This window comes from Mustela nigripes, chromosome 6, assembly GCF_022355385.1.
Source record: "Mustela nigripes isolate SB6536 chromosome 6, MUSNIG.SB6536, whole genome shotgun sequence".
Lineage (NCBI taxonomy): Eukaryota > Metazoa > Chordata > Mammalia > Carnivora > Mustelidae > Mustela > Mustela nigripes.
The window spans coordinates 92,094,560-92,112,672 of NC_081562.1; the positions used below are offsets into that span (position 1 = coordinate 92,094,560).

Sequence of the window (18,113 nt, forward strand, 5' to 3'; positions counted from 1 at the left end):
CTCTGGTTTATGCCTCCTTTAGGGTTCCTCTCCCCATCTTTGCAGACTTCATCTTTTTCTTGTGCTTTACTGAGCTTTGCAAATACTGCTTTTTTTCTTTTTTGTACAAATTGAAGTTCTGTGGCCATCCTGCTTTCCCTGCTTTGAGCAAGTCTGTCAGTGCCATTGGCATTTACTCACTTCGTGTCTCTGTGTCACATTTGGGTAATTCTCAAAACAGGTTAAATTGGGGGCGCCTGGGTGGCTCAGTGGATTAAGCCACTGCCTTCGGCTCAGGTCATGATCTCAGTGTCCTGGGATCAAGCTCCGTATTGGGCTCTCTGCTCAGCAGGGAGCCTGCTTCCCCCTCTGTCTCTGCCTGCCTCTCTGCCTACTTGTGATCTCTCTCTCTGTCAAATAAAATAAATAAATGGAATATTTAAAAAAAAAAAAAAAAAAACAGGTTAAATTTGAGGGCGCCTGGGTGGCTCAGTCGGTTAACTGTTATGACCCAGAGTCCTGAGATTGAGTCCCACATTGGGCTCCTTGCTCAGCCGGGAGCCTGCTGCTTCCTCTGCCTCTGTTCTTCCCCATGATCCTGTTCTCTCTCTCAGATAAATAAAATCTTTTTAAAGAAATGTCAATTTTTTTATTGCATTTTTATTGTGATCTGTGATCAGTGAGTTAACAGTGTTAGTATTTTATTTTATTTCATTTATTTATTTGACAGAGAAAGAGGGAACACAAGCAGACAGAGAAGCAGGCAGAGAGAGGGGGGGAAGCAGGCTCCCTGTTGAGCAGAGAGCCCAATGCAGCAATGAAGTATTTTTGAGTTAAGGTCTTCATATTATATTTTTACACCTATTGCTGTTGCATACCTAATAGGCTACAGTAGAATGTAAACATACTTTTTGTATGCACTGGGAAACCAAAAATTTCATTTGACTTGCTTTATTGTGATATTTGCTCTATTGCAGTGGTCTGGAAGCGAACCCGCCATGTCTCTGAGATGTGCCTGGACAGGTGGACTCTTGGAAAGGCTGATGCTCCCGAACTCCCGGGGGCTGACCGGGATTACAGCCCCGCTGTGGGCCCTGCTAAGGACTAATAACACTTGGGCAGCATTTTTCACAGGCCTGGTCCTGGAGAAAGAGATCTCTGCACTTGCGCCCTCTGCTTCTTCCTCCATTCCTGGGGCAGCCGGGGGTGGAGGGGGGAACTGTAACTTTGTATGTGTGCTGCATTCAAGGAGATCAAAAGAACTTTTTTCTTTCTTTTGCAAAGAAAGTTTTATATTTTGTTTTTAACTGCAATATACTCTTTCCGTATCCCAAAGAGACATAGTGCCTTGAGCTTCTTCTCATCTTTATGAAAAACAGTTTTTGATGTGTTGGATTTATCTGGGGAGGCTTTAAAATTTTTTGTTATTTCTTAAAAAAAAAAAAAAAGTGCAGTGATAGAACATTGATGAGGGAGTCCTACTATGGGCCCTTATGTGGAGTTTAGTTATAGGCTTATTTTGGGGTGTGTGTGTGTGTGTGTGTGTGTGTGTGTAGGAGAATATACAGACTTTACAAGTTTTGTTTTATAAAACTCTTAGCTCACACATCCCGTCTCTTCTTTACACATTTTATGCCTTCTTTCTCTCATCCGGACTGTTCTTTTTCTCTTTTTATACAGCAGAGCCTGCCTACTTTGCCTTTTTTACAGTTTTTAATTTTGTGAATTTCTTTTTTGAATGAAATTTTGTATAGACTGTTTTGGGGGCTGGGCAAGGAACACGTAGAACACTAAGCAGGCAGTGGAAGGGGCTTTTCCTCCCTCTGCCTAGTCACATCCTGAGAGAAGAGACCAGACTTTGCCTTCAAGCAGAGCTGTGCTGTAGACTTCATTAAAGAGACACTCCCACAGTCTTTGGAAGCCATCCTTGAGCCAAATTTAGATGAAGATTAGGTCTTCCCTGGCAAGTTCCAGAAGGGTGGACTTTCTGACTTCTGACTAATTTTTCTCAGCGCTGAGGCCAGCACCATCTGAGGAAGTGTCTTCTCCAGCCACAGCTTTTCAGGAATCCCCACTTTCCTGTTTCCTGGAGGATCTCCTTTCCTGCCCTGGGTCCTAGGGCCCCTGCCTTCCCCCCGCACGGTGCTGTGCTCAGAGGAGCCTTTGCAGTTCTTCACTCAGGTTCTTTTGGCACCGTGGAAGAGCAGCTGCTTCATCTAGACCAGTGGTTCTCAGGAAGGTGGTTTTTTTCCCCTAGAGGCCACTTGGAAATCTCTAGAGGCGTTTTTGTTTTGTTTTGTTTTGTTTTGTTATGGTCTTGCTTGGTGGTGAGGGCTGTGCGATGCTGGCATCTAGTGGCCGGTGGAGCAGCAAGGATGCTGCCGACCATCCCGCAGGTGCACAGACCAGCCCCAACCCCCGCCCCGACCCCCCAGAGAATTATTTGGCTCCAAATGTCGGTGGTGTCAAGGTTGCGAAACCTTGATGTAGACAGTTTTGTTAGTCCTCTGATGCCAGAGGACTTGGTAAATTCCCACCCTAACCCTGGATGCCCAGTGCCTTTTGATACTCAGTGTAACTGGTTGAGAGAGACAGGACTGGGGTCCTGAATTTTCCCCAGGCTTTGACCTTGGATACCTCCGCATACTGCCTGAGCTGTCCTAGAAAGGCTTGTGCCGTGGTGCCTGTGCCACGGGCACGCGTGCACACATGCACGCACACACAGCAGGGTCAAGGTTGGGGACTGTTCTGTGTTGTGTGCTGTGCCAGGGTGGGAAGGAGAGGAGCTCTCTGTAACTGGCCAAGCAGCCTGCTCTCCCCTGATGTGTTTGGATCCCTTTTCCAGGGAACCAGGACGTCAAAAGTAATGTTCCTTCTTGTGGAAGGCTAACAGGGAGCTAGGACAGGAAAGGGCAATAAACCCCATCTTGTTATTTACAAGGTCGGCAATCCTTTAAAACCTGTATTTTGCTCTTGAACTCTTCCTCCTCCTTCGAGCCCTGACGCTGTGAGGGTGGAGACAGGAGGAAGCCTTCACCCATCTCCTGGAAGCGCAGTATGTGACAGTATGACAGCTCCACGCAGCTGTCCTCTTCCAATCCCTCCCTCGTGCCCTGGCAGTCCTGCTCCCCTGCACCTCAAGGTCAGGTGTTTTTCACCAGACAGGCAGAGAGCCAAAGAGAGACAATGGAGAAACGGGTGTTGGGGAGGCTGGCTGTCAGGAGAGGAGGGAGAGGATACGGAGGGACAAGAAGCTGAGGTAGCAGTTCTTGGACGTAGAGCTCGCAGCCAGCTTTCCCCTCACTTCACCCACCCCTGAAGTGAGAGTCCCCTGTTCCCTGCCTGTAGACTGCCCTTTTGTACAATCCTGGAGGTAGGGGAGGTGGGTACGGGTAGGGTGTCAAGTGTGAAGGACAGAATTCCCACTATTCATTTTCTCATGGACACTTCCAACCTCAGGAAGGGCTTATCCCTTGTAAAGCAGCCCTAAATCCAGTCACTTTCTAGATGGGTGTGGCTGGGTAAGTGGCTCTTGTTTCCGAGTCTCCGGCCCCAGGAAAGTATACCATAGTGACCTTGAAGAAGAAAACAAATGCAGAATCCTGTTCATTTGATCCCTAGTTTGGAGGAGACTTGCTGGGTGGGCCGTTTAGCAGGATGGGGGCCTCTCAGTGTGGAAATTATTGTTCATATGACGGCTGCCTCTCCTTTGCCTCCCAAAGCTTTTTTTTTCCCCTTTAACTTCTTTTTACTCTTGATCCTTTTTTTTTTTTTTTAATGTTCAAATGGCCAGGATTTTGCTCTGTTTTGTTTTGAATAATGGAGTTAACTTTTGTGTGTTCTTCTCATGTGAATCTAACTAGGGATTCTGTTGAATGTTTCTGGTTTGGGCAGGTTAGGGCATGGGACATGATGGGGAGCCTGAAGTTATGAAGTAGTAGTTAATGGCACTGTAGAACTTCTTTTAGTTTTTTGGGGGGGGTATGTTGTTTTCCCCCTAGTTGTTAGCTCATGTCTAACAGTTGCTAACATGAGGGAGTGATTGGGGAAAGGGGAGAAAAGAATGAGGGATGCTTTTTCTCTCATGAAATAGCCTGCTGGTGGCAGTAGTGCCAGTGGATGTGTAGGGGGCCTGGGGCGGGGCTCTTGAGACGCTGTGCTTAGAGGTTTCTCCATTGTCTTCGTGGACCTAAGATCGTACTGTCTGCACGTCACATCTCACCCCCACCCATTACAGATGCTTGTTAACACTCTTAAAAACCTTTGTGTTTTTCTGTTTCCAGTCAAAGTATGTCAGAGTCCTTTCCTCCGATGATCTAATCCTTTCCGAGGCTCAGAGCCTGCTGTCCCGTCTCAGGTCAGTGTTCTTACTGTTCCTTCACGCTGCGAGATGATTTTCAAACCCTAGGCTGATTAGATTTTTCAGAGGAGGGTGTGGGTAGAGGGTAAGGAAGATGTGAGAATGATGATAAGGAGAGATGTTATTTTTTAAGACTGTTGTTAAAGAATTTGAAGAGCTGCCAAGACTCGGAAGCTTGGTGGCTCTGAAGAAGCAAGAGCCCTCAGCAGTAATACATAGGTAGAGGTGGCAGGAGGACATGACACTCCTGGAGGGTGAAGACTAGACCTGCTGCTCTTCCAGCCCTTCCTGGCTTGGGCCGCCTCAGCCCAGCTCCATTCCTCTTTCTTCACTTACTGGTCAGTGAGTTCATTCACCCTGTTGGTGCCAGCGGGGCTCACTCTCTGCTCCTTCAGTGCCGACCAAATTATGGGTTGTCGTTTTGCACTTGAGAGGCCGCTGAATGGAATGTTGCAGGGATCTCTTGACAGTTTAGTCTTTAGGGGTCAGGGGAGAGAAGGAATCATGGCTTCTCTGTTGCGCACGTGCTCCACCTTCTGGGAGAGCAGCAGCCCTACACCCTCGAGGGAATATGTTGATCTTACCCAGTGGCAATAAACTGAGGTCAGTGATCAGGTCTAAACTTGTCCCCAGGCTCTGCTAAACCAGCGTCAAGAGATGAGGGTAGGGGTTATGAAAGCCGATGTGTAAGGGCTAGGTGTTCAACTTGTGCCTGCTCACACTGAGTCCTCCTTAGAACAACTACTTGATTTCTGTTCTACCTGCCAAGCATGAGAAGAGCCCTCGTATTTACTCCTTTCATCTCCCACTTTTTTTTAAGGAGGGTCTTCCTTCAGCCAAGGCCAGCCTGTGAGCTGCCATCCTTCTGATCTTTGCTGACCTCAGCAGGGGTGCTCCCCACATGACCGCTCGTGAGAAAGTTAGGTGCCCTCTTGCCCCTTGCCATCACTCTTTCTACCTGCCATAGCTACTCCAAACCTGTACCAGAACTTTTATCCTTGTGTCACATCTACCTCACAATTTCATGGTTCAGCAAGGGCACAGGCATCCGGTGTACCTCTTTGCTTTACTCTGTCCTTCCCTTCATGAATAGGGGCTAGAAAGGGTTCACGATCAAATGGAGATTACTTTTGGTAATCTCTTATTTCTGGGGTGTCGTCTTTGTGACTTTTTGCTCATTACTCCCCTGAGAAGAGTGTGAATTCTTCAGTTAGGTCTCACTGTAGTAAACTTGGGGTGAGGGGGAGGCCATGAATGATTGCCTGGGATGCTAACTAATGCTTAGGAGCCACCCCGAGGAACACCATGGGCGCCTACCTTAGAACTTAAAGATTAAGAGAGTTGGCCAGGGGCTGCCATATAGCTGAGAAGGTAAGCAAGTACCAAAGAGGGAGTCTGATTTTTATAGGGCTGGAAGCTGGGGTCCCTGCACCTTATGTCGTCCCTGGAGGGTGGTAAGAATTCTCGGCGTAAGTAAAGAAACTCCTCACGCTGTTACTAGTGTACGTTTTTTGAGTGGTGAGTGCTTTCTTACAGGCACTTACTATCTTGAACAGGAAATATTTAATTTCTACTCACATTTTGTACATTTTTTTTTACCCAGAAGTTTCTCATTTTATACTTTTTCTTGTCTCTGCCAGTGATACCTACCCTTCTATTCTTCCTTTCTGACCCTTGGTATTTTCATGTTCCTTCCCTACAACTTGGTATAGCTCCAATTTGTCTTATATCAACTTTTGTTTTGAAATAAAACACGAAGTCTACCTCCTGGTGTTTTATCCATGGGCGAAGATGGGAAGTTGGTGATGGGCCCGTATTTGCTACTCTGGTGTCTCACAAGGCAAGAAGTAGGCACTCTGAATGGCACTTTGCTAGCGTGCTGGGAGCACTAAGACCCTGTTCCATCCACATGAGCAGAAATTCTGCCATGGATGCCTCTTATAAGGAAGGGCCAAGTCTGGAGGTTTAGGGATAAACCTTGAAGTTTAGAAGCGATGTTTCTCTCCCTGCCAGCTATCTCCTATACCAAGACAAGTCATACTCATCCTACGACCCAGTCTTCCTCTAAGCAAGTGTGAGAACCTACGTTGAAAGGAAGATAAATACACAAAGAGTCTTTTGAATCTCTATCAAATGTGGTTTTTATTTCAACTGACAAGCACTTTTCTACAGCTGCACTTGTGGAACATCACATGGCAAAAACAGGAGTTTTTTTTTCTCTAGACCTTTTTTTTTTTCTTTTTTAAACCTTATTAAAAATGAGATTGGTCCTAAAAATATAGAAAGAAATAAATTTAAATTCACAAAAAACTGTACATTATCAAAAAGTCACTAAAACACCACATTTGGTTATATAAAAAGTCAAGTCCCTTTTCTTGTAAAAGGAACATGGAAACTTGTTGGTGTTGATGGTGTGGTTTCTTCCTGTTACCAGACTGATAGAGGGAGGGGAAACAAAAGGGCAGGGGGTGGGTTTTATTATTTTTTAACCTGCCTTCCCTACCAAATACTCTTATTTGTCAAGAAGAGAAAATCCACCTAGCTCAAGGGGCAGTGAAGATGAGGAAAGAAACAGGAGAAATGGCCCCTTTGATCATGCCCTACCCCCACCCCCCTTTAAGCCCCAACTTCTTCAGACGAGGCTAGGACTCCACCCCACCTTAAGAGTGCCTGGTCCCTAGGGAAAAGAGATGGAGCTGGGAGAGAAACACAAAGAAGGAACATGGAGATTTCACTCCCTTGTCCACCCCACCTCCAACAATAAAATTAATCTAGTACATTTTAAACCAGGGAAAACTGCCATGGGGAAAAAAGAAGAGCCCCCAACTATAACAGTTCCAAACGTTTGACTAACACAAACTTTGTTACAGCGCAGTTATTTAGATAAAATATAAATATTTATGCATAATATAAAGTCAATTCAAATATTCTTCAATCCACCTCTTAAAAGCAAAGCAAAAAAAAAAAAAAAAAAAAAAACCAAAAACAAAACAAAAAAACAACCAAAAAACAAATAAAATTAAAAGTTTTGAGGTTTATCTGACAGAAAAGGCGACTTTAGAAATAGGCCATGGGAGAGTAGGGGGGCATAAAGGAATAAGAGAGGGGCTGCCCCAGGACCTCCCCACACCGCCCCCCACTCCCTTCAGTGGCTATCCAGTGCTGCCAGAAGTACAAGGAATGCTCCACCTAGCCTGGCACCCCCTCCCCCACCAATGGAACATTTCTTGGACGCCTCAGCTCTCTGCTTGGGCCGGCCAGCAGCCACCTCCCCAGTGCAAGTACCCGTAATCTCTGATGGGAGGGGCTCTGCTGAGCAGGAAAGCAGGGGGGCAGGGGCCCATGGCTGTAGCTGGGAGTTAGCAGCTTTCCTCTCACATGCTGGGGCTTAACTTGGGCATAGTCACATGTAGGGCAGTGGTGGACCCAGAACCCCTCTTTCTACTCTCTTGTGCTCTGGGGGGTCTCTGCTGCTGCTGGGGAAGGGTCCCGGGTATGAAGTAGGTAAGGGAAGAAAAGCACAACTAAACCCACAGAAGCTCATGGGATTAGGAAAAGATCCAGTTCTACCCCTCTCCCTACAATAGCTTAAGACTCAAAGCCATTGAAAGGAGAGGGAGTTCCTGCTGAAAGATTGCACAGTTTGAAGAGGCTGGAACAGAAATGCCTGGGAGAGAGGAAACAGAGCCTTGTACCCAGAAAAACTGCCCCTGTGGTTTCCCAAGGACAAAAATGTGACGATTTGAAACACTAGGGAAGGTGCGGATAAAAACAGATACCTGGGGACACTGGATGCCATCAAACAGCACAGGGGCACAATCACAGCATCCTCCCTCCCTCCCCCTCTCCCACTCCCTCACATACACTCTCCCCCCAACAGATGCACGCACACAGACAGACAGACACACACACACACACACACATACACACCTCTCTCTGAGGCCAGCTGATTGCTACCTGGCCTCCATCTTGGGAGTGCGCCCAAACTCAGCAGTAGTTGTCCCTGAGGAGTTCCCAAGAGGGAGGTTTAGGTAAGAGGTGGGGAAGGAGGCTGGAAGGCCCAGGGTCCAGGGTGCCTCCCTGCCCTCTCCCCAGCTACTGAGTTTCAAAAAAAGGCTAGAAACTCAGCATGCGAGGAGTATCCAACATTACAGAGGGATAGCTATTTGCAGGAAGATGAGGACAGAAAGAAAGACAGGGACTTCTGAACTTCTTTTTCCTTTGAGGGGAAAAAAGATCTGGGGGGAGAGAAAAGGGCAGAGGAACCCGTACACAATAGTTTTACATTATTGGATGAGAGAAAATCTTAAAAGTAGGGAGAGGAGGGGAAAGGAAAAATTGAGAAAGTGAGAAGCAGGGAAGGGACTGAACATGGAAGCAGCATGTTCAGGGCCCGGTGTCCGGCTCGACACACTTGGGAGTTAAGTCCACTTTACTGGCCGTCACTGCGGGTCCACACACAGTACAGAGTGTTTCTCGGTTTCACACATTCACTAGAACTATTGCTATTGTTAAATAGCCCCAGAATGCTGGGGCACGTACAGGGAAGGAGAAGAAGCTGGGAGGAGTAAGTAAGCAGGGACTTCTTTCCTCCTCATCATTTTAAATTAGGAAATAAAACAGAAAGGAAAAATTCTTTCTTTCTTTCTTTTTTTGGCTTTCAGTCCAGAAGGACCTCATCTCTGCCCCTCTTATTTGAGGAGCAAGAAGAGGAAAGGGAAAAGGGGGTATAGGTAGGGATAAGAGGATGTAGGGCGCTGCCAAGGGTAAGGTCAAAAATCAGGCTGAGATCTCTGACTTGAGTCTGGACCCAAGGCAGCATCAGCAGGTGAGAATGGCAGGGTTTTTTTGTTTGGAGGGCAGGGGGAGATGCCATGAGGCGACTCCCCACCTCCCTTGCCTCACAGATTGGCCTGCTTTCCCTGATAAAACTCCTCCCAGCGGCTCTCGAAGAAGCGGCGCATGATGTGCCCAGCCTTGCCCACTTCCGAGTCATCCTCATTGAAGGTCTGGCAGTTGTCAAAGACCAGGAGTGCATCCGCTGCAAACTCCTCTGAGCTGGTGTACCTGGGCAGGGGGGAGGCAGAGCTATGAGCTGGGGAGTGGGGCTGGGAGAGTCACAGAAGCAACCCAAGAGCCAGGAGACATGCTAATGTCTACTTACCCTCCCCGGAGCAGCCGCTCCCGCATGGTGGAAAAATCCATTGGGTTTTTGATGATGCGCCGGTACCCGCTCACCAAACGTGGGTTCACGGGCTCCAGGAATGGCCAGGCTGCGTCATGGGACTCCATCTCCATCAAGATAATCCTGTCATTAAAGGGAAAGGAATGGCTGCATCTCAGGAAGCAAATCCACTGACCCTTCTCAGCCCTTACTCTGGCAAAGCTAGAGCCAGTTGTATTCAGAATTCATTCAACTCACTCGCAAAACGTGAGATCACTGTGGTGGTTCCGCATGGAGAATCGCCGCCGCTTCGAGGGGGACAACCCTTCTTCTGAGTACCGAGGCACTGCTGGGCTCTCCCGGCCCCTGGAGAGTACCCGGCGGCGACGGCCATCACCCTCCGGGAAGTTCAGCTCATAACTGTTTTTCCGCTTCTGGCCTCGTTTTGGGAAACCAGGCTTCTGAGTGAATCCTCCTTCTACCTGCTGAGGACAGGAGAAGGGTGAGATCAGTAACAGCTGGACATGTACTCTGCTGGCCCTCCAGATCATTACCATCCCTATCTGTCTAAGCGTGACTGAGGTTTCAAAATACTTCCACGCGTTAGCCAGCATGTGCATCTACTCACACAATCCAATAAGGAAGGTAAAAGGGAAAATACAATCATTCCCCCATATAGAAGCAAGCAAGCAAGGCTACAGAATTTAAGTGAATTGTCCCAAAAAGGACCAGAACCCAACATCTACCCTGGAGCTCTTTCTAAGGGGACACTGAGGCATGGTAGGAAGTGCTGCTAACTGTAGGACTGGTGACAAATGGGATGAGAAAGAAAACCTCTGATTTCTGCTTGGGAGTGAGAATAAGAAAGCAGAAGCCTTACCTGGGCCAAACATACTGCACAGAACCAATCTCCTTCTGGGACAGCCTCCATCTTGGGCCGATGGCAGTAAATGTGGCAGCCACGGTCACATCCATCACAAAGCAGAAGAAACTCATCATTGTCACCCTTCCGGCAGACGAGACAGGTCTGCCAAGGGTATGAGGAGGCAAGGTGAGCCCTCAAGCCTCTGTGACCCCACTGCCCCACTGAGCTGGCTGCCCTCTCAGCCTTCCCAGGCTCTCCCCGTCCTCTTACCACTTTGTTGACCGACTTCTCCCAGGCAATGGACCTCTCCAGCTGACTTAGGCACAAGCACACCTGTGCTGCACTCCGGCACCGCTCAAGTGTCTGGCGCCAGGCCCGAATTCGAGGAGTGATCTCATAGGATCTGGGGGGGGGGGGGGGGGAAGATGGGAGAGAAAAAGGGTGATCTTTGGATGAGGAGCAGGATCCATTAAATGTATCCCTTCTCCCCAAGACCAAGAATGGGGGTGGGTACTCACATCTCTGTAGTGGTGCACTGGGGGGCACCACTGGGCGTGCTGAGCAAGGCCTTCTCCAGCACGACCTCATGAGCTGGCCAGAGGGGTTCCCGCAGATAACGCCGCTCCACATTCTGCTCCAGAGCAGCCAGGCGCATCACAGCCAGGTCCAGCGGGTTGGTGCTTTTACGCTGGGGTGCCAGTCCTTCCCTACCTCGACCTCGCCAGGTGATATCCTCCTGGGAGTCAGGCAGATGCTCACAGTAGGCCAAGTCTTCACGAGTCGAGTCTGGGCTGGGACATGTCCAGCCCTACAGGTGGGAGAGAGGACAAAACTCATTGTAAAGGAAAAAAAGAAAAAAACCTAGCGTCACAAAAGGCCACTAATGAAGTGGGGACCCAGGGTTTTTCTTAACTGAGTACAAGAGATGACCGTCTCCCCCAACTACTTCCTCTACCCAGGGCCAATCCCAGTGTACCCGAATCTGCAGATCAGAGAGGATAACCCGTTGTTCCAGTTCCTCTACCCACTGAAGCACAGCCAGGTCTGTCTCATAGGTCTTCTCTTTGGGGGACCAGCTCATAATCCCCTCTTCAAAGGCAGGTAGCTGACTAGGCTCAAAGATGGGATCTGAGAACACAGAAGGCAGAGGGAAAGGCCCATCAATGAGACAGCAGCAGTTCAACATTTACCCCTGGGCTCTTTAACTCAGGCAGGGTCAAAGTGCTTATCTTACCAGTGGAGGGCCGTAGGCAGACCTCCTGTAAGAAGTCCCTGTGCTTGTTGAGGTGTTTGTGAAGTGCCTTTTCTCGGATGCCTCGGGGGTGCAGGGCCTTGAGGGTAGCATCCAGGGTCTCAGGATCTTGGATGCACCACCAGCCAGAGCACATCTCTGTGAACAGTTCACACATGTGGGGTGGGGAATGGGCACCAGCTATGAATCCCATGGCCTGTATCTGTTGCCACTCTTACCCCATGCCTTGTCAAGGGCACTCACCAGGAGGGACAGGCTGGGCTGTCAGCTGGGTTAGATAACGCTGTTCCATCTGTTTGAAGAACTTACTGGGAGGTCTCCCCCTCCGTTTTGGCGGTCCTGCCCCTGTGAGACTCTGTGATGTGCCCCCAGGGTCTCCTATTCGCCTCTTAGAGGCCATCCCAGGCAGGGGAGTAGAAGAGAGCTGTACTGGAGAACAGGGGTTGGCTGCACTGGGTCGACTAATCTGTGAGATGAAACACAAGATGAGGGCATTTGCGGGATTTTTCACAGGCAGCGGAGCCTGTGCCAAGATGAAGTCAATTGCATTCGAAGATTTCTGGCTACTTACTGGCTTGGAGGAGACAGGTTGCTGAGGGGAGAGAGTAGGTTGGTCCTCAGAAACTGCTGGGGGTGGTGTAGGGGCAGCATTGCAAGGCATCTGGGCTAAGCTAAACCAGGGAGCTTGAGAATCAGGGATGGGCTCTGCCTCATCAGGCTCTGGCTCCTCCAAGGGCTGTGATGGGGTTGGGTCCAGTTTTCCAGGGCTGCTGTCAGGTGTGAGGACTGAGCTACTCAGCAGGGAGCCATGGCTCTGAGTCTGGCTCAGCCAAGACAGGAAAGCTGACTGGCTTAGGTCATGCTGGCTCTGACCCAGGGACAAGGGGGAGCCTTCTGGCTCCAGAAACCCATTTTGGGGCTGAGGATGAAGCTGAAGTTGGGGTTGAGGCTGGAGCTGGGGCTCAGCCTGAAGTTGAGGATGAGGCTGAATCTCAGGCTGAAGCTGGGCACTGTGCTGTTCAGAACCCTGGCCCTGGCCAGGGTATTTCAGGTGCCTAGGTTGCAGAGACCCAGGCTTAGTTTTCCGAGGTCGACCTCGGGCCCGGGCAGGAGTACTGGCAGAGGTTCCAGAGCCACCTAACTCCTTCTTCAGGGAGAAGGGGGCTGGGCTGGGTGCTGGATGGGCTGCCACTTTTAAGGAGTCCGTTTCCTGCTTAATCACATCCTCAGGAACTGTAAAAAGAAGTGAAGGGTTTGAAACATACACAGATACAAGGGGAAGGAAAGAGGATGTACAAATGTAGGATATACATTTTCTTTTACTCTTGGACTTAATCCCCCTTTTGAGATTCAGTGGAGAACAGAACTGTCCCACTGAACAAAGCATAGGGGAAAGACACTATTCTCCCAAGTAATCAGAAGCAGCAGCATAAACATATGCTAATGTTTAGTAAGAACCAGATAGGGGCGCCTGGGTGGCTCAGTGGGTTGAGCCTCTGCCTTCAGTTCAGGCCATGATCTCAGGGTCCTGGGATCGAGCCCCACATCAGGCTCTCTGCTCAGCAGGGAGCCTGCCTCCCCACCCCCCTCTGCCTGCCTCTCTGCCTTCTTGTGATCTCTCTCTCTCTGTCGTAAATAAATTTAAAAACAAAACAAAACAAACAAACAAACAAAAAGAACCAGATAGATGGTGTGCCTGGGTGGCTCAGTCATTAAGCGTCTGTCTTCAGCTCAGGTTATGATCCCAGGGTCCTGGGATCCAGCCCTGCGTCGGGGTCCCTGCTCAGTGGGAAGCCTGCTTCTCCCTCTTCCGCTACCCCTGCTTGTATTCCTGCTCTCACTGTCTCTTTCTCGGTGTCAAATAAATAAATAAAATCTTTAGGAAAAAAAATAATCAAATAGATGTTAAATATTATCCTAAGAGTATTAACTCATCCTAATCCTCTTAACAGCCCAAAGAGGCAGACCCACTATTATCATTCCCATTTTATAAATGAAGAGACTGAAGCATACTGTAGGTAGGTGGGAAGTCTCACCCTAGAGTCTGTTCTGTTAACCACAATGCTACACTGATTCTCATAAAATGAAAGAAACCCAAAAAGACTAGACAGAGAAAAAGGAACTGGTTAATTCTGATAGGACTCAATTCAGGCTTCCATGAAACACCTACCTAAGCTCTCCTCTGCTCCTTCCACAAAGATACCAGCCAAATAGGGCAACACCCAGTAGCGGCGTCTGTAGCGGTCCTGACCCAAGGAGACTGCCCGAAGCATCTGGGATGAGTGAAGTAGCTTTTTTCGAAAGAAGAGCTGACGCTGGGTAGGCAGTGGAAAGAGAAGTAAAAAACACATTTCCAAGGAGTGACTCCATCCAGTATATGGGGGTTGGGCAATGGCTCTCAGCTTCCCTATAAAACTGGTATCATCTGGGGCCCAACTCACAAGGTGATAAATCCTCTCCCAGCCCACATCTCTACCTCCTGGGAGGTTAGAAGAACAGTACCTTGCTCAGTTTTTCTATCTGGCGCTCTAGCTCTGGGATGCTTGATGCTATGGCATCAACCTGGAGAAAAAACAAACAATGAAAGAGAATTATTCAATTCAAGAAAGAGAAATAACCTATTTCCAACTCCCACTGTCCTCAGTGTGGGGCTAGTACCTCTCCATCTCTTCGACCCCTACGGCCATGGACAGTTGCTACAGTCTCTTCCTCATCATCTTCTTCCATACCACTGGTCTCCTCCATGATGCGAGAGCTACGCCTCCGCCCCAGGCCCTCCTCTGGCCCTTGCATCTCTACCTCAGGCCGCCCAGTTCGCTTGGCCAGAGCAGTTTTTAGTCTTAAAACAGATGAAGGGGAAAATTGGTGAGGAGCAGGAGAGACTGCCACAAAAGGAACACCTGGAATCTAAACCATCCTGAGCCCTGGGGTAAGGTCCCAACTCAGTGGGGAGTCTACAGGCATGTGGCATGTGTTCCAGGCACAAGCTCTGGCTATGTTTCACCCTTTCCTCTCTAGGCCCTACCCTCTGTCCCATTCCTACCTCCGGAGCCGGCCTTCAACAATCCACTTATTTTTTCTGTAGCTGGACATACTCTCCAGAGTCTTGTCGATCTCACTGCAGAGGAACAGGTTATGAGATTTTGAGGTATAAGTGGTAGCACCAACAAAAAAGGGAGGCTCAAGGGTAAAGGGGCTGCAGCTGAATGGTACTTTCATTCTAGGGCCCAGGCTGGATAAATGGCAGAGGAAGGCTTAGATTCTCCCCAGGAAAGTACTAAGATCCAGTTCCCAAGTCGCTCTAGCATCCAGAGAATGGCAGTGCACACACATCACTGCCAGGACTTCTGGATGGCTAAACCCTTCTCCCTCCCATTCTGCCCAAGGCATACAGTAACCATCACCCCAGACCCTCACTTGATGATGAGGGTCGAGCCATTGAGCTCATGCACAAGGAAGGCCAAGACAGCAGCTTTCTGTTGCGGGGGCTGGGCCTGAAAAGGCTGGGTACGCAGGTTATCACAGAGGGCAGGCTCCACTCCATATGCCATGAGGAAGCAGCGCAGGATCTCAGACACATTGTCTCTTGTCAGTGGGATCTCGGACACCTTCTCCCCCAAAATCTTTAAGGACTGTTGGAGGAGAGCAGAATGGAAGTTAGGAGAAAAAGTGGAACAACACAGGCTAGGTGAATCTGGAACAAGAAAATACACTAGGAGAAACTACGGGTGAAAAGAACCAAGTATGAAAAGTGCTAACACATTATGAGAAAAGACAAAGGGAAGGTACAAAAGAAAAGGAGTAAAATAAAGGAAAATGAACAAAATAAGCAGAGGGAAGTCAGGAAGAAAAACAAAAGGGAAAAAATATAAGGAAAACAGAAATAGGAAGAAACCAGATCTCCTTTCACTTGTCCTGATCAGTTCAGGGAAAGACTTTTATGTTTATGTGTTTAACTTAGAGAGAAAGCACACCTGAGACACAGCCCCAGAACCCAGGCACTCCCAACCTGCCTGGGGAAGGCCCTCACCTGACAGTAAGAGGGCAGGCCGGGATCATAGAGCGCAGCCTTCAGGAGCCGCACCAGCAGATCCTGCACCTCACCCAGGCTGTCGCCTTGACACAGGAGTCCCTCCTGCAGGACCCCCAGGCTGGGTACATCTTTGGCAGGGTCAAAGCCTAGCACCTTGCCGAAGCTGTGCAGGAATTCCACGATGGTCAAGCAGTCTGAGAAGGCCCCACTGGGCAGGATCAGACCAGGGATTCGGGAGAAGTCAGGTAGGGGCTGTAAGAATGAAAGTGGTAGGGCTGTCAGACACACCTGAAGGCAAGCGTCTGGGTATCTAGGAGGTTCTTCTTTTAGTGGCAGTATCTTCGTAACTGGCCCTCCAGGACCCAGGGACCCAGGACCTGTTATTCTCCCCTCACTACCTGGTGATCAGTCAGACACATATCCTCCGTGGGCTTCTTCATCTCCTCCAAGATCATCTGCTGCCTCTGCCGCTCCTCCAAGCGCCTCTGCATGGCCAGCGTTTTATCAGCTTTACAGGCTGACTTGCCTTTGGCCACTTCCTCCTTTTCCTTCATTTTTACTTTCTCCTTCTTCTCCCTTTTCACTTTTTCCTTCAGTTTTTCCTGCTTTGTCTTTACCTTCTCCTTCTCAGCCTACTCACCCAAAGGAGAGAGGGATGAAACATTCCATAAAGATTCCAGTCACCACCCTTCCCTGGTCCCCCTCCTCCCACCTGAGAGCCCAAAAGCGTGGCTATAAAACAAGACCAACTCACACATGTCTTGCAAAATCAGTTTGGTGACTTCAAAGTTATACTTGTGTGAACATGCACCTACCTTGGATTTCTTCTTAGCTTCCTTCTGCTTTAAGCTCTTGGTCTCTTGTTTCCGCTTGTTTCTGGCCTGTAAACCATAAGGGAAGTCATTTCTCCTCAAACTCTGAAAGCATCTCTGCTTGGGCTAGGATTAAAAAACAGACAAGGGTGCTGGGGAGGAGAGGTGAGAGATGGGATGAGGGGTTGGCAATGGATCAATTCTCTCACCCTGGAGATGCCCACATGATTCTTGAACAAGCCCAAATCTCTAAATCAAACCCATCCCCCCCAATTCCAGGTAATGAAGAAGGTACGCTGCCACATGGGGGGAGGTGGGGAGATGGGAAGGTGGTAAATGTGGGAGAAGGAAGAAATGACGAAGCCAACGGTAGGAAAAGTTAACCCGCTGTATAATCTCTCTGATGTCCCTCACCTGCCCTTGGATAGTAGACTGACATTCTCCTCGTACCTTCTGCTTCATCTTCTTCTTGATTTTACTCATCTTTGCTTTATCCTCCTCATTCAGTGTTTCTGTGAGGGCAGAAAGAAAAATGAAGAGTAAGGCAGACTGATCTCCGGCATTCAGAGCAGCACACGCCTGTCACAAAGCTGACTGCCCTAAGCAGCTCCCTGAAGAATCTAGTTTCGTTTTTTGGTATACATAATAATATGTTGGGGAGAAAAATGTTGAAGAGACACCTGCTGTGGGGCAGCACAAAGAACTCAAAAATCTCCTGCCCAGAAGTCCCAGCCCCTGGAACAGATTAGACTCCTTTAGAAGGGCTCTTAGAGGACACAACGGCAGAACAGCCTGGTAACCTGTCTCTTTCCCAGGCTACCCAGCAGAGGCAGCAACCCACAGACTGATTTCAGAGCAGAGAAAGAAAACAAAACCAAACTGCCAGGGAAAAAGGGTGGTCTCCAAAGTTGAAAGCACCAATTAAAAAGAATGTGCCAGAAAGTAAGAGCTCAAATAATGGACACCTCAGTAGAATCAGATCAGCACTGACATTGTTTATGCTCAGCTCTTATGCCTTGCTCTACCAAAATGTGTAAGTTCCTCTGCTTTTCGAAAACAATACAGTGTTTTAGAATTGATGTTTTTGATAGGATAGTACTTATTCTATTCTGGCATGGACACACCACCACCACCATGTCCATAGAGCAACCCTCTAAATTAGATAGATACGATCTACAGATAACCCAGCATAGGCTTCTAGTAAAGTATAAATGCCTTGCTCCAGGTCATACCATCAGAATGTGGCAGAGCTGGAACTCTGAATAGGAGTCAGAATAGGAGTCAGAAGATTCTGAACAGGAGTCAGAAGAGGCCAATTTTTTTCAAATTCTTTCACTATGTCAGGATAAATGTAATATTTGCTGAAAAATTATACATTTACTACCTGTCTACGCATTAAAACAGCGTCAATTATCTTTGGATTCAGATGTGAATTCTGAACCTCCATGATGGTAGCAATGAGTATAGTAAAAGTGCACAACCCAAACCAACAAGCCAAGTTGCTGAAAGATGATAGGAAAGGACATGGAAGCCCTCTCTTCTCCTATCAACATCTGGGGACCTCCCAAGGCTCCACGAGTTAGAGCAATTTAAGGAAAAAGGTTGTTGAAGTACCACAAAAATGCTGGGAGGGTGGTACTGCTTTCTA

General features: G+C 48.5%; 2 protein-coding genes across 14 annotated transcripts in view; one reads left to right on the forward strand and one right to left on the reverse strand.

Annotated features, from left to right (window-relative positions):
• Positions 1 to 6,102, forward strand: part of RBMS2 (RNA binding motif single stranded interacting protein 2) — a 96,077-nt gene extending 89,975 nt beyond the window's left edge. For 7 of the 9 annotated variants that reach the window (XM_059403455.1, XM_059403454.1, XM_059403458.1 and 4 more), the window contains one exon: positions 957 to 6,102. In XM_059403455.1, coding sequence (XP_059259438.1) covers positions 957 to 1,286 — 330 coding nt within the window. In that variant the 3' untranslated portion in view covers positions 1,287 to 6,102. The remainder of the gene's footprint in view (positions 1 to 956) is intronic. The other 2 variants (XM_059403460.1, XM_059403463.1) reach the window with 1 other exon arrangement.
• A 360-nt stretch (positions 6,103 to 6,462) lies between these two features.
• Positions 6,463 to 18,113, reverse strand: part of BAZ2A (bromodomain adjacent to zinc finger domain 2A) — a 34,927-nt gene continuing 23,276 nt past the window's right edge. For 3 of the 5 annotated variants that reach the window (XM_059403450.1, XM_059403449.1, XM_059403451.1), the window contains 19 exons: positions 16,880 to 16,977; positions 16,469 to 16,534; positions 16,052 to 16,285; positions 15,651 to 15,905; positions 15,038 to 15,252; positions 14,664 to 14,738; positions 14,279 to 14,459; positions 14,123 to 14,182; positions 13,791 to 13,935; positions 12,192 to 12,853; positions 11,864 to 12,086; positions 11,603 to 11,758; positions 11,345 to 11,496; positions 10,887 to 11,176; positions 10,639 to 10,771; positions 10,384 to 10,530; positions 9,762 to 9,988; positions 9,504 to 9,647; positions 6,463 to 9,406 (listed from right to left, as the gene is read on the reverse strand). In XM_059403450.1, coding sequence (XP_059259433.1) covers positions 9,241 to 9,406; positions 9,504 to 9,647; positions 9,762 to 9,988; positions 10,384 to 10,530; positions 10,639 to 10,771; positions 10,887 to 11,176; positions 11,345 to 11,496; positions 11,603 to 11,758; positions 11,864 to 12,086; positions 12,192 to 12,853; positions 13,791 to 13,935; positions 14,123 to 14,182; positions 14,279 to 14,459; positions 14,664 to 14,738; positions 15,038 to 15,252; positions 15,651 to 15,905; positions 16,052 to 16,285; positions 16,469 to 16,534; positions 16,880 to 16,977 — 3,629 coding nt within the window. In that variant the 3' untranslated portion in view covers positions 6,463 to 9,240. The remainder of the gene's footprint in view (positions 9,407 to 9,503; positions 9,648 to 9,761; positions 9,989 to 10,383; positions 10,531 to 10,638; positions 10,772 to 10,886; positions 11,177 to 11,344; positions 11,497 to 11,602; positions 11,759 to 11,863; positions 12,087 to 12,191; positions 12,854 to 13,790; positions 13,936 to 14,122; positions 14,183 to 14,278; positions 14,460 to 14,663; positions 14,739 to 15,037; positions 15,253 to 15,650; positions 15,906 to 16,051; positions 16,286 to 16,468; positions 16,535 to 16,879; positions 16,978 to 18,113) is intronic. The other 2 variants (XM_059403453.1, XM_059403452.1) reach the window with 2 other exon arrangements.